Below are 21,614 nucleotides of genomic sequence, written 5' to 3'. Positions count from 1 at the left end.
CATGAAATGTATCAGTCAGGATTTAGACCTCATCATAGCACAGAGACAGCACTGGTTAAAGTAGTAAACGACCTACTGTTGGCGTCTGATCAGGGCTGTGTCTCGCTACTTGTGTTGCTTGACCTTAGTGCAGCATTTGATACCATTGATCATTCCATTCTTCTGGATAGACTAGAAAATGTTGTGGGAGTTAAGGGAATGGCCCTCTCCTGGCTCAGGTCTTATCTAACTGATCGTTATCAGTATGTTGATATAAATGGTGATATTTCTAGACGTACCGAGGTAAAGTTTGGTGTTCCACAAGGTTCTGTCTTGGGTCCACTGCTTTTTTCTCTATATATGTTACCTCTGGGCGATATTATTCGTAAACATTGTATTAGTTTCCACTGTTATGCTGATGACACACAGTTGTATGTCTCTGCAAAACCTGATGAGAGACACCAGCTTAATAAAATTGAGGAATGTGTTAAGGACATTAGACACTGGATGCTTATAAATTTCCTTCTGCTTAACTCTGACAAGACTGAAGTACTTGTGCTAGGACCACATACAGCTAGAAGTAAGTTTTCTGATTACACAGTAACTCTGGATGGCCTTTCTGTTTCTTCACGTGCAGCAGTAAAAGACCTCGGAGTGATTATTGACCCCAGTCTTTCATTCGAAACTCACATTGATAACATCACCCGGATAGCTTTCTTTCATCTCAGAAATATTGCAAAGATAAGAAATTTAATGTCATTGCATGATGCAGAAAAACTAGTCCATGCTTTCGTTACCTCCAGGTTGGATTATTGTAATGCCTTACTGTCTGGATGTTCCAATAAGTGCATAAACAAGCTCCAGTTAGTTCAAAATGCCGCAGCAAGAGTCCTTACTAGAACTAGAAAATATGACCACATCACGCCTGTCTTATCCACACTGCATTGGCTCCCAATCAAATTTCGTATTGATTATAAAATACTACTATTGACCTTTAAAGCACTAAATGGTCTCGCACCACAGTACCTGAGTGAACTTCTGCTCCTCTATGACCCGCCACGCCTACTTAGATCAAAAGGTGCAGGCTATCTGCTGGTACCTCGTATAGTGAAGGCTACATCAGGGGGCAGAGGCTTTTCTTACAAAGCCCCACTGTTATGGAACAGCGTTCCAAGTAATGTTCGGGAATCAGACACAGTCTCAGCATTTAAGTCTAGGCTGAAAACATATCTGTTTAGTCAAGCCTTTTGTTAATGGTGTTTATGAGGTAAAGGAGTAGATCTAGAGGGTCCTCAGACATAGAGTGTTTTGGTAAACTGGGATGTATGGATGCTGTCAGTCCCCACTCGCTTGCTCACTCGAGTTTGTTGACGGTGTAGTGGCTGGCTGCTTTATGTCCTGGGGCTCCCTCATGCCTGTGTTACCTTCTGGCTCTCTCCTTTTAGTTATGCTGTCATAGTTAGTTGCCGGAGTCCCTACTTGTACTCGGTGCAATATGTATACTGTTCCTACTTATTCAGGTGACATTGGGCATACCTAACCACCTGTGTTTTCTTTCTCTCCCCCCCACCCCAAATCTGTCCCTCTGAGTTACATGGAGTCAACAGGAAATCTTTTGGTGGAGACGGTGGGGACCTCGACTGGCTATCGTAGCCTGCAGGGAATTGGCCGTCAGACATTCTGTCGCATGTCCCAGACCCGGTGAAATGTAACTGAATTGTCTTGGCCAGGCCTAAGGGTCCCATCTGCATCTCATCATTGCTGAGGAGTGTGCTCCTATCACCCAATCAAGCATCCAGCCAGAGCAGGTCATGATATATTTTTTACCATATTAACATGCCATTGTGTGTTATGCCTGATGTAAAGACTCTCGTCTCTGCGAGCCTACCACACAGATTTAATACTTGTCATTTTTAGGGCATACCTAACAACGTGTTTTCTTTCTCTCTCTCTCTTCCCCCCCCCCATCTGTCCCTCTGAGTTACATGTTGATCCTGGGATTGAGATGCTGGCCTCTTCTGCCCCTCGGACCTGCTTGATCCATCCAGGTGCCCTGTGTCTTGGTCGGAGTTTTATCGCCCCACTCCTGTGAAGGACGGCTCCATGAGGACAGTTGAGGGTTATACCTGTTAAAACTGTTAATATTATAGTCAGGCTGTCTGTTGTTGCCCAAATGAGGATGGGTTCCCTTTTGAGTCTGGTTCCTCTCGAGGTTTCTTCCTCATGTCATCTGAGGGAGTTTTTTCTTGCCACCATCGCCACAGGCTTGCTCATTGGGGATAGATTAGGGATAAAATTAGCTCATGTTTTAAGTCGTTCAAATTCTGTAAAGCTGCTTTGCGACAATGTTTATTGTTAAAAGCGCTGTACAAATAAACTTGATTTTGAAATAAACTTGATTTATTTATTGAGGAAAATGATCCAATATTACATATCTGTGAGTGGCAAAAGTATGTGAACCTTTGCTTTCAGTATCTGGTGTGACCCCCTTTGTGCAGCAATAACTGCAACTAAATGTTTCCGGTAACTGTTGATCAGTCCTGCACACCAGCTTGGAGAAATTTTAGCCCATTCCTTTATACAGAACAGATTCAACTCTGGGATGTTGGTGGGTTTCCTCACATGAACTGCTCGCTTCAGGTCCTTCCACAACATTTCGATTGGATTAAGGTCAGGACTTTGACTTGGCCATTCCAGAACATTAACTTTATTCTTCTTTAACCATTCTTTGGTAGAATGACTTGTGTGCTTAGGGTTGTTGTCTTGCTGCATGACCCACCTTTTCTTGAGATTCAGTTCATGGACAGATGTCCTGACATTTTCCTTTAGAATTCACTGGTATAATTCAGCATTCGTTGTTCCATCAATGATGGCAAGCTGTCCTGGTCCAGATGCAGCAAAACAGGCCCAAACCATGATACTACCACCACCATGTTACACAGATGGGATAAGGTTCTTATGCTGGAATGCAGTGTTTTCCTTTCTCCAAACATAACGCTTCTCATTGAAACCAGAAAGTTCTATTTTGGTCTCATCCATCCACAAAACATTTTTCCAATAGCCGTCTGGCTTGTCCACATGATCTTTAGCAAACTGCAGATGAGCAGCAATGTTCTTTTTGGAGATCAGTGGCTTTCTCCTTGCAACCCTGCCATGCACACCATTGTTGTTCAGTGTTCTCCTGATGGTGGACTCATGAACATTAACATTAGCCAATGTGAGAAAGGCCTTCAGTTGCTGAGAAGTTACCCTGGGGTCCTTTGTGACCTCGCCGACTATTACACGCTTTGCTCTTGGAGTGATCTTTGTTGGCCGACCACTCCTGGAGAGAGTAACAATGGTCTTGAATTTCTTCCATTTGTACACAGTCTGTCTGACTGTGGATTGGTGGAGTCCAAACTCTTTAGAGATGGTTTTGTAACCTTTTCCAGCCTGATGAGCATCAACAACGCTTTTTCTGAGGTCCTCCGAAATCTCCTTTTGTTTGTGCCATGATGCACTCCACAAACGTGTTGTGAAGATCAGCCTTTGATAGATCCCTGTTCTTTAAGTAAAACAGGGTGCCTGTTACACCCTGAAAAAGTGGGAATCTCAATAAAGACGCTCGACACAGTGCTTCTTCTCTGTTAGCTTCACTGAGAATTTGGAATGAAAATATTTACATAATCACAGTAATTTTGTTTCATTTGAATATTAACCTTTTTTTCCTTTCACAGGTAAACACACTGGTAAGTATCATAACAGTTCTCCTTTTTTGCTACAGGTCACATTTAATCAGGTAAGTATATTGTCATTTATTAAGTTGTCTTACAGGTTAATTTCAAGCAGGTGAGTACTCAGGTAGGTATATTCCCATTTCTTTTTCTTTCCCTTTCTTACAGGAAAAATGCTACAGGTAAACATGTGTGTACAAATCTTAATAATTCAACATAACCTTAAACTAAAATAAAGTGCATTTGAAATTAATAAAAGCATTGTAAACACAATTAACCATTTTATCTTTCTCTCCGATAGTGTTTGATCCCAATCATAAATAGCTACTTAAAGAATTACCTCAAATGCATGTAACTCAACAACACACATTAACAACATTATCCACTACGTGTATCTGCTAAAGTGCTAAACGCAATCAGAACGCACACCACACCATAATGGCTGCCTGTTGTATTGTGCAATGAACCAGTGAATAATGTACCAATCAAAATAATGCTCCAAAACACTCAAAGTTCGGTCAAAGTTACTCAAACTGGACACAAAACAATTTAACAACACATACACAACACATGTAAGGGCAGAAATACTTGTTTTATACCTGAAAAAGGTGGAATCTCAATAAAGATGCTGGACACAGTGCTTCTTCTGTTAGTTTCATTGAGAATGGAGCAAAGTGCCTGCGAAAGCCCCCTTCTTCCCCTGTAGACTCAACCAATCGATCTCAGACACCAGGACTGAATTAGTAGATTGCAGAATCACTGATCCTTTTCATCTTTGTTCATCCTTTTAACCTCTTTTACAGGACCGGAATGTTTACATAAAAACTGTGTCTATAGTTATGAATCATAATTTTTTTTATTTACTCAATGTATTAATGAATTCTCTTTTGTTCATGTTTTTAAGAAATTAATTATTTTAGCTGGATCAAAATCAACCTATCACATGCCCACTCACACCTGATTGTCACCCCATTGATTTGAAAACACCTGACTCTAATTTCACCTTCAAATTAACTGCTAATCCTAGAGGTTCACATACTTTTGCCACTCACAGATATGTAATATTGGATCATTTTCCTCAATAAATAAATGACCAAGTATAATATTTTTGTCTCATTTGTTTAACTGGGTTCTCTTTATCTACTTTTAGGACTTGTGTGAAAATATGATGTTTTAGGTCATATGCAGAAATATAGAAAATTCTAAAGGGTTCACAAACTTTCAAGCACCACTGTCACTTCCTGTTAGTGATTATGATTGACTACAGCTGGTAGCTTCTCTGTGCCTTCATAAAAAGGGTTTGTTTACAGCACTCATTGGATTGACTAACACACAGTAAAATGGGAAAGTCCAAGGAGCTCAGTGCAGATCTGAGAAAGAGGATCGCAGATGTACACAACTCAGGAATGTCTCTTAGAGCCATTTCTCAACAACTGCAGATCCCAAGATTGGTTCAAACAATTGTATGCAAGTTATTGAAAGGCATAGTCACTTTGCCAAACCACTTTGCTTCAAGAAAACCCAAAGTGTCACCCTCAGCTAAAAGGAAATTGGTTTGGATGGTCAGGAACAACCCAGGAACCACCATGTCACAGCCCTGCCATGAACTGGAAGCTGATGGATCACTGTCTACAGTTCAGTGAGTTTTATATCACCATGGACTAAGAGGCTGCTATTCAAGGAATAACCCCCTGCTCCAAAATTGACACCTTCAAACTGAACTAAAGTTTGCAACTGACCACATGGACAAAGAAAAAGCCTTCTGGAGGAAAGCTGTATGGTTATACAGTGGTGCTTGAAAGTTTGTGAACCCTTTAGAATTTTCTATATTTCCGCATAAATATGACCTAAAACATCATCAGATTTTCACACAAGTCCTAAAAGTAGATAAAGAGAACCCAGTTAAACAAATGTAGACAAAAATATTATACTTGTTCATTTATTTACTGAGGAAAATGATCCAATATTACGTATCTGTGAATGGCAAAAGTATGTGAACCTTTGCTTTCAGTATCTGATGTGATCCCCCTGTGCAGCAATAACTGCAACTAAACGTTTCCGGTAACTGTTGATCAGTCCTGCACACCGGCTTGGAGGAATTTTAGCCCATTCCTCTGTACACAACAGCTTCAACTCTGGGATGTTGGTGGGTTTCCTCACATGAACTGCTCGCTTCAGGTCCTTCCACAACATTTTGATTGGATTAAGGTCAGGACTTTGACTTGGCCATTCCAAAACATAAACTTTATTCTTCTTTAACCATTCTTTGGTAGAACGACTTGTGTGCTTAGGGTCATTGTCTTGCTGCATGACCCACCTTCTCTTGAGATTCAGTTCATGGACAGATGTCCTGACATTTTCCTTTAGAATTCGCTGGTATAATTCAGAATTCATTGTTCCATCAATGATGGCAAGCCGTTCTGGCCCAGATGCAGCAAAACAGGCCCAAACCATGACACTACCACCACCATGTTTCACAGATAGGATAAGGTTCTTATGCTGGAATGCAGTGTTTTCCTTCCTCCAAACATAATGCTTCTCATTTAACCCAAAATTTCCATGTTGGTCTCATCTGTCCACAAAACATCTTTCCAATAGCCTTCTGGCTTGTCCACATGACCTTTAGCAAACTGCAGACGAGCAGCAATGTTCTTTTTGGAGAGCAGTGGCTTTCTCTTTGCAACCCTGTCATGCACACCATTGTTGTTCAGTGTTCTTCTGATGGTGGACTCATGAAGATTAGCGTTAGCCAATGGGAGAAAGGCCTTCAGTTGCTTAGAAGTTACCCTGGGGTCCTTTGTGACCTCACTGACTATTACATGCCTTGCTCTTGGAGTGATCTTTGCTGGTCGACCACTCCTGGGGAGGGTAACAATGGTCTTGAATTTCCTCCATTTGTACACAATCTGTCTGACTGTGGATTGGTGGAGTCCAAACTCTTTAGAGATGGTTTTGTAAGCTTTTCCAGCCTAATGAGCATCAACAATAATTTTTCTGAGGTCCTCAGGAATCTCCTTTGTTCGTGCCATGATGCACTTCCACAAACATGTGTTGTGAAGATCAGACTTTGATAGATCCCTGTTCTTTAAATAGAACAGGGTGCCCACTCACACCTGATTGTCCTCCCATTGATTGAAAACACCTGACTCTAATTTCACCTTCAAATTAACGGCTAATCCTAGAGGTTCACATACTTTTGCCACTCACAGATATGTAATATTGGATCATTTTCCTCAATAAATAAATGACCAAGTATAATATTTTTGTCTCATTTGTTTAACTGGGTTCTCTTTATCTACTTTTAGGACTCGTGTGAAAATCTGATGATGTTTTAGGTCATATTTATGCAGAAATATAGAAAATTCTAAAGGGTTCACAAACTTTCAAGCACCACAGTATGAGACAAAAGATTGAGTTGTTTGGCCACAATAACCAGGCTGGTGGTGGTAGCAGCATCATGCTCTGGGGCTCTTTTACTGACAGTGGAACTGGTTCATTGCACAAAGTGGATGGAATAATGAAGAAGGAGGATTACCTTAGAATTCTTCAGCATAACCTCAAACCATTGGAAACTTGAACATGATTGGGAGTCACAACAGGACAATGAACCCAAACATGCATCAGAGCTGGTTGTGGAGGATAAAGCAGGGTAACATTAAGCTTAAAACAAGCCCTGACTTCAACCCTATCGAAAATATATGGCCCGTGCTGATAAGTCAAATCCATGCCAAGGGGGGAAAAAAAATTAACTGAACTCTACCAATTCTACCATGAAGAGTCGTGAAATATCCAACCAGAATTCTGCCAGAAGCTTGTTCATGGTAAACAAAAAATGTTTGGTCGAAGTCAATCTTGCGAAGAAACAAATATTATGTGTGCTGTATGTATACTTTTGACCCTTTTTTGATTTCAGAAAACCCAAAGAAAATTGTGCACTGAATTCTCTGCCTTTTTTTCTTCTTCTTGTTTTAAGATGTATGCTGTATAATCATTCTGCCACAGAATAAGAACAGTTCAGAGAAATCATTGAAAGCCCAAATATTGCTATGACATTCATATCACTCATATCATGACATTTGTTACTGTATGTAAACTTCTGACCACAACTGTAACTAATGGGAAACACTGTAATGAGCATTGCCTCATGTTTTTAATAAATTATACAATGGTCTGTCTGATTTACCTATCTGTTTAATAATTATGACAGTCTGCTGTAGTGCACTGTGGGTCAAATCTTGCTAATGACCTTAAAGCCTATCATAATGTGTGTGACATTCTTCATAATCAGTAATCAACCTTAATTTGGTGTGCCTTCAGCCCCAACAAGCTTGAAAACCTCTGGTACATATGAGAGTCAGTTATGGTTGGGCAAGTTACAGCAGTTTTAAATGAACATGCAGCCTAGCCTATAGCTATGTTTTAATGTCCATATTGAGCTCTTCATTCTGCTCCTCGAAAATAGCATTGCAGGTCAGTTAAGGATGCTAGTGCCCAAACTACTCTTTTCTTTCAGCCGCTCCCATTAGGGGTGGCCACAGCAGATCTGTTCCACATATTTGATTTGGCATAGGTTTTACACCGGATGCCCTTCTTGACACAACCCTCCCCAAACTAGCCAGGCTTGGGACCAGCACTAAGTATGTACTAGCTTGTGCAACCCCAGTGGCTGGATATTTTACCTAATCTGCATGTCTTTGAACTGTGGGGGGAAACCAGAGCTGATGCCCAAAAAGTATGTTGATTATATATATATATATATATATATATATATATATATATATATATATATATATATATATAATTTAAAAAAAATAAATAAATCTCCCACTGTCCGAAATGCCTGAAGGGGGATTACATACATGTCAACCTATACGGAATGTCTGTATTTTATACGGATTTGATTCAATAAACGAAGTATACGGGCGTATAAATAAAGTTATACAGATTCTTTAAAAAAACTTCAATATTTATTTAGAGCTATAATCAATTCCCATGATGATAAGAGCACATAACATTTACAAACGTACTGTACACCACAGACAGCCAGTAAAGAGTCTTATGAAATCGCACGTTATCTTGTGGTAGCAAGACTTTGTTCCACTTTTGATCATGCGCACACCGCATTGCGAGAATCCCAGCAACCGCGAAGTCATAGACATATAAACATAGACGCCGCCTTCTGCGTAGAATCATACATCATCCTCGCCACCATATTGGATGTGGCAAAGTGGAGATTCTTTAACCTTCTCTGGTATAGCGTCTAGACAGTAGCCGAGAATAAAGATGCCTCATTCATGTGCTGCGTTTAACTGTACCAACAGGTTTACCGTCCAAACGAGATCACATGGGATTACCTTTCACAGGTGAGACTGGAAAAATACTTTTCATTGTCACATCACACATCACATTATCTCTAGCCGCTTTATCCTTCTACAGGGTCGCAGGCAAGCTGGAGCCTATCCCAGCTGACTACGGGCGAAAGGCGGGGTACACCCTGGACAAGTCGCCAGGTCATCACAGGGCTGACACGTAGACACAGACAACCATTCACACTCACATTCACACCTACAGTCAATTTAGAGTCACCAGTTAACCTAACCTGCATGTCTTTGGACTGTGGGGGAAACCGGAGCACCCGGAGGAAACCCACGCGGGCACGGGGAGAACATGCAAACTCCGCACAGAAAGGCCCTCGCCGGCCCCGGGGCTCGAACCCAGGACCTTCTTGCTGTGAGGCGACAGCGCTAACCACTACACCACCGTGCCGCCACTTTTCATTGTATTTGGTCATTATAACGTACAACCCGGATTCCAAAAAAGTTGGGACAAAGTACAAATTGTAAATAAAAACGGAATGCAATGATGTGGAAGTTTCAAAATTCCATATTTTATTCAGAATAGAACATAGATGACATATCAAATGTATAAACTGAGAAAATGTATCATTTAAAGAGAAAAATTAGGTGATTTTAAATTTCATGACAACAACACATCTCAAAAAAGTTGGGACAAGGCCATGTTTACCACTGTGAGACATCCCCTTTTCTCTTTACAACAGTCTGTAAACGTTTGGGGACTGAGGAGACAAGTTGCTCAAGTTTAGGGATAGGAATGTTAACCCATTCTTGTCTAATGTAGGATTCTAGTTGCTCAACTGTCTTAGGTCTTTTTTGTCATATCTTCCATTTTATGATGCGCCAAATGTTTCCTATGGATGAAAGATCTGGACTGCAGGCTGGCCAGTTCAGTACCCGGACCCTTCTTCTACGCAGCCATGATGCTGTAATTGATGCAGTATGTGGTTTGGCATTGTCATGTTGGAAAATGCAAGGTCTTCCCTGAAAGAGACGTCGTCTGGATGGGAGCATATGCTGCTCTAGAACCTGGATATACCTTTCAGCATTGATGGTGTCTTTCCAGATGTGTAAGCTGCCCATGCCACACGTACTAATGCAACCCCATACCATCAGAGATGCAGGCTTCTGAACTGAGCGCTGATAACAACTTGGGTCGTCCTTCTCCTCTTTAGTCCAAATGACACGGCGTCCCTGATTTCCATAAAGAACTTCAAATTTTGATTCGTCTGACCACAGAACAGTTTTCCACTTTGCCACAGTCCATTTTAAATGAGCCTTGGCCCAGAGAAGACATCTGTGCTTCTGGATCATGTTTAGATACGGCTTCTTCTTTGAACTATAGAGTTTTAGCTGGCAACGGCGGATGGCACGGTGACTTGTGTTCACAGAGAATGTTCTCTGGAAATATTCCTGAGCCCATTTTGTGATTTCCAATACAGAAGCATGCCTGTATGTGATGCAGTGCCGTCTAAGGGCCCGAAGATCACGGGCACCCAGTATGGTTTTCCGGCCTTGACCCTTACGCACAGAGATTCTTCCAGATTCTCTGAATCTTTTGATGATATTATGCACTGTAGATGATGATATGTTCAAACTCTTTGCAATTTTACACTGTCGAACTCCTTTCTGATATTGCTCCACTATTTGTCGGCGCAGAATTAGGGGGATTGGTGATCCTCTTCCCATCTTTACTTCTGAGAGCCGCTGCCACTCCAAGATGCACTTTTTATGCCCAGTCATGTTAATGACCTATTGCCAATTGACCTAATGAGTTGCAATTTGGTCCTCCAGCTGTTCCTTTTTTGTACCTTTAACTTTTCCAGCCTCTTATTGCCCCTGTCCCAACTTTTTTGAGATGTGTTGCTGTCATGAAATTTCAAATGAGCCAATATTTGGCATGAAATTTCAAAATGTCTCACTTTCAACATTTGATATGTTGTCCATGTTCTATTGTGAATACAATATCAGTTTTTGAGATTTGTAAATTATTGCATTCCGTTTTTATTTACAATTTGTACTTTGTCCCAACTTTTTTTGAATCGGGGTTGTAATTTTATGAACAGATTTTCCTGACTTTGTGGCTAATATGAAGTCTCGTGCATAATAGCCGCTTGGTGAAACCTGTCTCCAAACAACGAAGTATTTCCTTCGTAACTACGCTGATAACACTTTGTGTTTTTGTCAAACATTGGAGCTTTGTATTCATTCTGAAGGTTTATTGTTATTAATATTGAATAAAAAGTATCTGGGATATATCAGTAATTATCATTCAAATTTTAGGTAAATTATTTTAATTTGCATCTTATACGGATTTTATAAGGGAAATATGGATTTTGGAGGTTGGTTATACAGGTTTGATTGACCAAAGGTTGACATGTATGGGATTATGTCATGGCGATGTCCATCCTTCCATCTGGGAAGGATACTCACCTTCTGAAATCAACTCCTCTCTCAATCTTTGGAGGAATTTCACGGAACTTGACAGGATTCTTTGTACGTCGGTAATATGCATATTGCAATTTCATTCAATTCCATCGCATTTTACCAGAGCTATGACATAGTTGCCAGTGGGGGATATTGTGCTCTCAGAGCACTGCCAGTGGGGGATATTGTGCTCTCAGAGCACTCTTGTTTACATTTGAAAGCCTATGCCTCCTAATGCCTGCTTTTTTCCTAAATTTGTTTGGCCCCCCTTTCATTTTTGACCTTTTCTTGTCCATGGCTTTTGTTTCATTGCTGCACACTGCTTTTGCATTAGTTTAGAATGTTAATGTTCATTAGCCAGAGGTGGAAAGTAATGAATTACATTACTCGTGTTACTGTACTTGAGTAGCTTTTTTATGTACTTATACTTTTTCAAGTAATTTTTAAAGAGTGTACTTTTACTTTTACTTAAGTATGTTTTCTTTTAAGTAGTGTACTTCGGTACATTTTACATCACAACCGTTACTGAGTAAAAAAAAATTGATAAATAAAAAATAAAAAAAGGCTAAAACGGAGAAGGGGAAATGCGTTCTGGAAATGAATCATGGGAAGGACAGTTGTCGCGCGCGCGAGTCTCACACAGACGATGGCGGACATGCACCGGCGCTTTAAGGGGGGCTTCGGGGGGCTCAACGAACACCCACAATTGTACCAGAATAAAATGTAACAAAATGTAACGTCACGCACGAAAGCGCGCCAAAGACTGCAGACTACAGAGACACAAATTTAGAGGCTTTGAAAGATGAAGCGTTCACATGTTAGCGGGGCGCATAAAAGGAAAAAAAGAGAGAGATGCAGGTAATGATAGAATCGCTGCCTAAAGTCACAGACTTTTTAAGGTAAGGATCACCAATCTGTTCAGAATATCAGCTACTTATCAGTTATCAGCCTACCAGCAGCTAGGCTATGTGCAGCTAAGCTAGATATGCTATGATCTGTCCAACAGTAAAATAAATCAGTTGTGATTTGAATACGTGTCGTGTGATTTGAGTTATAATCCTGTTAGTATAATAGCATATTTCGATGGGGATAATAAAATGTCTAAAACGGCATCTACTGAAGAAACTGATGAAAAGATTGTAGCCTATAATGTTCACAGTTCAGGCAGCAGACAGAGTAAGCATACTGAGGGGAATAGCAATACAAAGCTAGTGCAGATCCACATTTCTCGCTAGCTGTGTTGGGTGTGTTGTTAACCCGTGTGGATTTAAGTGAAATACTTGAGAAGTTCTGTGGTCAAGACAATGTTTTAAGGTAAGGACGCTTGATTATTAATGTTTGCCCGCCGTGGCTTGTTGTTGACGAAAGGCCCACATGATTTTGCCTTATGCAGCTACTGCTAGCGTCATGCTTTGAACTAGGTTAAGCTCATTTGCGCTAAAGGATGGGTTTATTGAAGGACTTTGATGTAGCTAGTTTCTTTTTAAAAAATCGTATGCTCAAAACAGTATGCGCGTGTTCGTCATGTTTAACTTTTTTCTTGATGGAGTGCGTGAAATATTGTTGAGTGGTATTTCGATGCAGTCATGTCAAAAAGGCAGTTGAATGCACGGTCTTATTCAAGGAGAAGGAAGACTTGCATGATGCTTGAACATAGATCGGTAAAATAGACCCTAGTAGGACTTGGTTTCGTGTATTTCGGTCTGTAGAGTTATGAGTTTGGCCGCTGTCCATGGTGTTTACGTTTCATGTGGCCGCCGAGCCAAGTACCTTCATCATCATCATCATGTTCCCCTGTCAAAATTAAACTCTCTAGGGGTGCTTCTGCTGTAGCAGTTGCAGCAGTTGCTCAAAGTTTGATTTGTCCATCATCATATGTCTTATCTGTTGGGTGTCTATGCCCAGCAGATTTTCCCATTTCATCCATTTGTAACCATTTTTGTCAAACAGGAGTTGCTTTTGCACTTGGTTATTGCCCATCCGGCAAACGTGAGCAATATATTTTAGTTGTTGTACGTTTCAGGATAGTTTTACATCCTGGGTTCCTGTCAGTTTCCGGAGGTCAGCATTGGACATCTTGTAGCTCCAGTCTATATCTTCATTTGTAGTGTTCTTTTGGTCAGGGGCATTCTTTCGTTTATATCCATCTTTAATCATTTTCCTTAGGAAGCCATGCCACACTACCTCAATTTTGTGAATTTCACTGGATGATAGTTGCCATGCCTGTGTGCTGTACAGGAGGTGAGATCGAACGCATGCCACTAGGAACTTTATACAGGTTTTTAGTAGTATTCGGTGGTCAGTTAGAACGTGTTTCAGTTCATTCCATTTCATGAATGCAGCACTTATCCTAGCATGCAGGAAGTGTGAGGATTCATCACAGTTGCTGACATGATATTTAAAGGTGCGGACGTTTTTAATATTAGTGCCGCCAAGGGAAATGATACTTGGTTTACATTTTATATCCTCATTGACGTTAAAAGCCATTGTTTCTGTTTTGACATATGATATTTGTAAACCAAAGCGGGTGTAGGTCTTATCATACAACTGAAGAATATTCTGAAGCTCCTCGATGGATCCAGCGAATATGGCCTGATCATCTACGTATAGAATCTCTGTTATGCAAGCCTCTCCTGATGCTCGTGCTTTCGTACGCATTTCTCTTGTGGATACCTCATTTGGAATGCAATATCTGAACTTGAAGCCTGTATCTGGGTACAGTTTTGATATCTCATGCTGTGCAATCCTGACAACAAAGTCCATATAGATATTAAAAACTGGTGGCGATTCTAGGGCACCTTGTCTTGCAGTGAATGTTTGTTTTCATGCCGCCGAGCTATTTTTATGTATTTTATTTTTTAAAAGGACTTGTCTGTAGGTGTGTGTGTTTTATGTTTACAACACATAGGTCTACATTAGCGCACATGCGCTTGTGTGGTTATCTCTGGCCATGCCCCTGCGTGAAAGTTACGCAGTATCACTGTCCTGTCCGTGGTAATAATTAGAACCGGCTCTGTAATGACAATGCGCGCGTTCTCCTCTCCCTCTGTGGTCGGATGTGTTGAGCGATGTGAGCGTGGGCCTTGCGCAGCTACACTGAGCCAAACGTAACCTATCGTAGGCTTCTAGGCTCATTACGCGCTTACACTGTAAATGCTTGACACGTATTGCAAATAAAATAAGAGTGTTTTCCTGGCCAACGGTAAGGGTAGGGTTGACAGGTAGCCTATGAGGGGCCTAGCCCCTGGGCCACGGGTGTTGATAAAGCGCCCCTGCGGACATGTAGGAGACCGAGGAACCTGTGGTGGACGACCCTGCAGAAAACGCAATTTCTTCCAGTAATAAAGTGCACCCCTGGCCCTACATACGTGATCACTTCAGCTTCATAGAGAAAAGGGGTGACAGTTTCATTATGCAATGCAGATTATGTGTGCCCAAGAAGACAACCATTGCGGCATACAAAAATTCGACGTCTAATCTGCGCAAGCATGTTGAGGTAAGTATTGTCATTGGCATCATAATCACGGGTGCAGATAGAGGGTGGGACGGGTGGGATTCGTCCCACCCAGATTTAAATTCACCTCGTTCGGTCCCCCCCACTTATAGGGAGGAAAAAACATCGATGCTGTCTTTCTTTGCATAAGGCAAACCTCATGGAAAAATCAAAAGACTAATTACCATTCGGTTTATTGAGGTGCACAGCAGTATATACATAGTTGCAACAACTCACATAAAACAAAACAAAAACTGATATTCGGTTGGTTGAGCTGCGCAGACTGCACGGGTTGCGAGCTCGAGCTTGGTTGCTATGGTTACCCACAAGAAGTTTGACAGGCATATCGGGGTTGGGGTTGGTTTGCTGGCAGCTTTGTCCCCCCCAGTTTTTTGTCCCCCCCCCAGTTCAAAAAACGTGTCTGCGCCCCTGATCATAATGTTTCCTTTCCATAGTAAAACCGACAATAGGCTGGTTATATTCCAAAAATAGTGGATGGCATTGCTAATGTTGAAGTAGCAACCTGTTGGTACTGTAACATAATGGTAACTAGTCTGTTATTCGGTTGGCTAATCATGCAAGCAAGTTAGCTCGCCAACCTGACGTGATCAGTCCTCCTACCATTCTACATCCAACAGGCCAGAAAGGAATACTAAGCAAAACAAATAATGTTTGAATTGAATTGTTCAATAACACACAGTGCACACAGGCAAGCTACGAGATTTCGGTGCAACATTTCACTTTCATATTTCGTGTACAATGCTTTGTGTGTGGTCAGGGCGATGTAAACAACATGACTGTGTGTATTGACCTTTTTTGTTTGTCTCAGTTTTAATGCAGCATTATCCTAAGCAGGGCGGCACGGTGGTGTAGTGGTTAGCGCTGTCACCTCACAGCAAGAAGGTCCTGGGTTCGATCCCCGGGGCCGGCGAGGGCCTTTCTGTGTGGAGTTTGCATGTTCTCCCCGTGTCCGCATGGGTTTCCTCCGGGTGCTCCGGTTTCCCCCACAGTCCAAAGACATGCAGGTTAGGTTAACTGGTGACTCTAAATTGACCGTAGGTGTGAATGTGAGTGTGAATGGTTGTCTGTGTCTATGTGTCAGCCCTGTGATGACCTGGCGACTTGTCCAGGGTGTACCCCGCCTTTCGCCCGTAGTCAGCTGGGATAGGCTCCAGCTTGCCTGCGACCCTGTAGAAGGATAAAGCGGCTAGAGATAATGAGATGAGATGAGATTATCCTAAGCATTCAATTTGATACACTTCCTTTAAATAAAACATCTGGGTTGAGATGTACATATATCCTTGTTTCCTCTTCCTTTTCATTTTTGCACAACACAATGGAGGCAGAAAACACCCATTGTTAAAAGTAACGTTTTACTTTTACTCAAAGTACATTTTAAATGATCTACTTTTTACTTTTACTTGAGTAGATTTTTTGTCTGCTAACTTTACTTGTACTTAAGTAAAATTTCATCAGAGTAACAGTACTTGTACTTGAGTATAATATTTTAGTACTCTTTCCACCTCTGGCATTAGCTAACATGGTTGTGATTGACCAGTGAGAACATGCCCACAGCATGCCATCATGTGAACCCGAAATGACCAGCCCACGGAGAGGGCCAGTAAAAAGACAGCAAAGCAAAATCTCTGGTGATTATGCCCTGGCGAATAAAGATGAGCCAAAATAGCTGGTCTGTCCATACAGACATCCTAACGTATTTCTTGAGGAAATTTTCCAGCCAGGAGAAATATCCTTTAGCAAAATACATTCCAGTATGTTGCCTTCCCTCTTTTTCAGGTTCCTGACCATAGTTAGGAAGCAAAAGTGAATCTGGTTTGCTAGGCTCACTCACTTACCTACTCACATGGCTTTCATCATGCTCCTAGATTCGAACAGATATATATGCATCAGGACACAGATACACATGGCATTGGTCTGAACAAAGTAACATCTTCATATGAAAATAGCGGTCATCACCATTACAGTCGTGGCTAACTCCACATAACCTGCATAGCAAAAAAAAAAAAACGGCCACATACTGGGGGATCATCCCGTAATACCCCTCCTGCAATAGCCCCTCTTAAAACATTTTACAAGAACCATGCAACTGTGTGAGAAAATTATGACTAAAACTTTGACGAGAATTAGACTAAAATGAAAATTGAGTTCCAGTTCTTAAATCTTGATGAAAATGAAACAAAAAATTAATAAATAAAATAAAAAGACTAAAATGAAACGACAATTTTCAGTACAAGACGAAGTCTCAATTTAAAAATCTTTAAATTCAAAATTAACACTGCAATACTGAACTAAACCAACATTACCTACTGAACATTTATGGCAAATAACAATTACTTGTACAAATCCAAATTATTTTCTATAAAACCAATTTAGTGGCAGAAATGACTTTATAGTTGTGTGGGGTTTTTTTTGTTTGTTTGTTTGTTTGATTTTTTGTTGTTCTTTTGTTGTTGTTTTTTAAGCTGTCTGTTTAGAGACCAAAACATAATGGGAAGATGTTTATCAGAGAGGTCTGATTCACAGTGCAGCTTTGCCATGTCAGATGTAAAGCCTTTTATAGAAACCTTTCCTTTGCCTAAATTCTGATAAAGCCTTGCCTGCATTTTCCTGTAGTTACTAAATTCATCTCCGAGCTTGTTGGCTGTTTTGTGAATCTAAAGATACAGTCAAGAACCTTTAATTCAACCTTCATGAGCCTTAATATAATTTTGGCATGAGCCATCTTTCTCATTTCTGTATCCCTCATTTAAAGATATAAATGGATTGATTGATTTAGTGAAGAAAATGTAAATGTGGTATTTTTCACAGATATACAGGAGCATGCAGTGTGAAAAATACATCGACACGAAAAGAGAGATGCATGTGAATTGGATGAGGTGAGAAATACACCAGTTGTTGGATCTTTTTAGTGATTTGATTTTACAGCTCATAATTTGTTGGGAGAAATTTATCTTCTTGCTGTCACTGATATCTCTGCCATGCTTTCTCTAAGTTTGTAACGCTGACCTGATTTTTACCTTTTCTGGAATCTTGCCTCATTCTTTTAGGTATGTGAATTGTGCCCATAATAATAAAGAACAGAATCTTGTGGCATTTCAGTATCGAGGGGGAATTCTGTATCGTTGCTGTCAACCCATTAAGCCAGGACAGGAGCTCTTGGTGCGGTATGAAGAAGAGTGCACCAAAGAACTCAGTCCTGCACCTACAGGAACAACCAGACAGAAAGGTATTACTATAGTCTAAGAGACTATAGAGGTTATTTTCTGCATCATCTAGTGACCTGCCCTGTGATGACCTGGTGACTTGTCCAGGGTGTACCCCGCCTTTCACCCGTAGTCAGCTGGGATAGGCTCCAGCTTGCCTGCAACCCTGTAGAACAGGATAAAGCAGCTAGAGATAATGAGATGAGGGCTGAGATCTCGTGACCTATTTCTTAGCAATAATATTGTTTCTGGGATGAATACTGTTGTACAATGGAGTCTACAATAACCAGAGCACTCCCCCAAAGAACTCATTTTGGCCAGTTCCACCAACCAGGTAGGACTTCTCTATCATATGACAATGACCAACCAAAGAGGGTGAAGTCTGTCGGCTTCCTCTGAGACACGTGAAGTCAGCCCATTACATCTCTATTGCTATTGCGAATCCTTTGTAAAGTCTGGCTTTTCTCCATAAGAGTGCTAATTAATCGACATTTCTCACGAGTACAACTTAATACTGATGACAGAAGAAAAATAACCAAACATCTTCCATTCAACATACTGAATAAACTCAGTGCTGGTTATTCTGAAATAACGTTGATTGTATTTGTGTTTTGAGCCATTTCCTGATGAGGATCATGTTCTGCCTTTAACCAAAATTCGCAAAACTCAAATGGAACAAAAAGGTCATGATGATAGTGGGCACCAAGCGAACACAGGGAAACTTCTTTTTTTTCAAAGCAAGAAAAAAAGGATTGTCGCATAAACTAATTTTTTTTTTAATGTTTTAATGATTGTATTTGGGCGGCACGGTGGTGTAGTGGTTAGCGCTGTCGCCTCACAGCAAGAAGGTCCTGGGTTCGAGCCCCGGGGCCGGCGAGGGCCTTTCTGTGTGGAGTTTGCATGTTCTCCCCGTGTCCGCATGGGTTTCCTCTGGGTGCTCCGGTTTCCCCCACAGTCCAAAAACATGCAGGTTAGGTTAACTGGTGACTCTAAATTGACCGTAGGTGTGAGTGTGAATGGTTGTCTGTGTCTATGTGTCAGCCCTGTGATGACCTGGCGACTTGTCCAGGGTGTACCCTGCCTTTCGCCCGTAGTCAGCTGGGATAGGCTCCAGCTTGCCTGCGACCCTGTAGAAGGATAAAGCGGCTAGAGATAATGAGATGAGATGAGATGATTGTATTTGAAAATTTGAAAATCAAAACCTATTTCTAGGGTTACTTGTTTGAAACTGAATATATAGTAAACCACAAAATACTGCTGTATTTTTATTCATCATGCACAATTTAACTAGAAGTAGCGTAAAATGCATGCCCTGTGGATCCTGAGTGGCGCAGCAGAAAAATATCCTCCCCATCATCTTCCCTATTTTTGGGAGATTGCCACATTCGAATCCTGAAGATGCCACAGTCATCTGTGGTCAGGAGCTCAAGAGAGAAAAATTGGCTAGGCTCTCTGGGAGGGAGGGGTGACATGCTCTCTCTCTCCTCTGTTAATTACACTAGTGAGTCACGGGTGTCTGTGAGCTCATGCACATTCATATGGAAGTGAGTGGATTGGTCTTTCCTCTGAGCGTGTTACGCCACCCACTGACATTGTATGAGTAAAAGATGCGGTCAACTGGTGTTACTTGCCTCGGAGGAAGCACATGGTAGCCTTAGCCCTCCCTGGTTGGGGGTTGTTGTGTGATACGGAAGAGTAGCCTGATGGGTGGGAATTGGCCATGGCTAAATTAGGGAGAAAATCAGGGTAAATAAACACATGCCCTATCACAACAAACACACAATATAGGACAATGCTTTCAGACCTCCCCATATTACAGAAACACACGGGAGGGGGGGACAAAAAAAAAACATTTTATAATATCTTCAGTGCAATGTAACCAGCTGGCTGAATAGAAGTTAGTTGAACACGCACATGCAGCATGCCTGAACCAAGCCAAGTTGTTAATTGGCTAATACAGTTGTCCGTCAAACCCATCAAGCATTATACAAATCAATTAGAACACATTTACTTTATTTCAGGAACACCTGATACAGTATTTATATTATCAACCAGTAACATTATTGTTAATGTTAATAATAAGCAATAACATTATTTTTAGTATTAAATTCAATAATTCCACATGAGTCATGCCATACAGAAAGAATCTTTGTGTTTATTTTTAACTCCTTAAACTCTTTCAGCTCGAAAATTTCAACATATTCAGGGACAAGTAAGTGGTTGCTTTATTACTACAAACCACACCGTGGCATTCTTTGCATAATACAGTAAGGAAATTCCTGTAGAGGCTTTGCACCATCACATGACCCCCATAGCAATGGTAACTACACCACCATGACAGGAGGCATGCTTGTAGTGCTTCATTCAGACGAGTTAGTTGTTATTGATCAGTATGGGAAGATTTTGCTGTGTTTTTGGATGTGTAAATCATTCTGAATGAAACAAAAGACATCAGATTTTTTAATTTACCAAAAGTAATTCATAATCGGGGGAAAAAAACAGAAAGATTTGAAACCGTAGAAGGGAAAAATGGCTCGCAAACATACGAAGTGCAGTGAGGTGCTCAATCTGATAGAGAGAGTTGAACATGAGCATAAGAGACAAAGACTAGCAAATTGCTTATTCTTATATAGTGAAGTAAACATGGGCATAAAGCTACAGTCACACTGCAACTCACAGTGCTTTGCGATGGGTTATCAATGAAAAATAGGTGTTTTGGTGATAACAGATGCTTGGCGATATACAGGCAAACTAAAAGTTGTGGTCACACAGCAGGCGAACACTTGACTGTCACGCCTACACACGCTCAAGCAGCCGCGCTCGCTCACAGGACCCAGTCATTATGGGAAACACTTGATGCTGATTTGAGAACAATTGGCACGCACATATAAGAACACAGTCTTTTTGAATGTTTTTTTTTAATCACTGTCATGATTCGAGCCATGTTTATGACTCAGCTTTTGGTTTTGCTTGTGTTATGTTTTTGTAAACATCACTCGCTAATAAACACTCTTCCTGCACTGAGATCTGTCTACCACCGCATACTTGCAAAGTCTCTGTGAAAACAGCATCCTTATATGCGCATGCTGATTGCAGTGAAATCAGCATCGGGCATTTCCCATAATGACCAGGTCCCAAGTGCACACACAACATGCTTCGAAGGACCCCCGAATGTAAATGCAATTTTAAAGTCTCAGTGAAGGTTAGGCAATGACAAGCCGCTGTGTTGACGCTCATGTTCACTTCACTGTATAAGAATGAGCACTTTGCTGCAGTTTTGAAATTAATTTTTATTTTTTGGAATTCTTACCTTTGTGGAAATTAAGTGAGCATATCGTAGTTTTTTTTTACCTCTCCGTTCGACACAGAGTTCTGCCCAATGTTTGTGCACCATTTTTCCCTTTTATGTTTAGAAATCTCTCTC

The 21,614-nt window shown here is 41.0% G+C and overlaps 2 protein-coding genes across 3 annotated transcripts in view; one reads left to right on the top strand and one right to left on the bottom strand.

Annotated features, from left to right (window-relative positions):
* LOC132867674 (zinc finger protein 585A-like) overlaps positions 1-21,614 on the bottom strand; it is a 1,308,017-nt gene that overhangs the window by 308,784 nt on the left and 977,619 nt on the right. The gene's annotated exons all lie outside the window — the stretch shown is intronic.
* Positions 1-21,614, top strand: part of LOC132867736 (histone-lysine N-methyltransferase PRDM7-like) — an 89,083-nt gene that overhangs the window by 66,448 nt on the left and 1,021 nt on the right. Inside the window, exon 3 of one of the 2 annotated variants that reach the window (XM_060900749.1) lies at positions 17,796-17,863. The exons of the other annotated variant lie outside the window; for it this stretch is intronic. Within the exon in view, the coding sequence (XP_060756732.1) occupies positions 17,796-17,863 (68 nt within the window). The remainder of the gene's footprint in view (positions 1-17,795; positions 17,864-21,614) is intronic. 2 annotated transcript variants of the gene reach the window in all.

This window comes from Neoarius graeffei, chromosome 19 (assembly GCF_027579695.1).
Source record: "Neoarius graeffei isolate fNeoGra1 chromosome 19, fNeoGra1.pri, whole genome shotgun sequence".
NCBI lineage: Eukaryota > Metazoa > Chordata > Actinopteri > Siluriformes > Ariidae > Neoarius > Neoarius graeffei.
The sequence above is the reverse complement of the archived record's forward strand: the minus strand, read 5'-3'. Positions and strand labels throughout refer to the sequence as shown.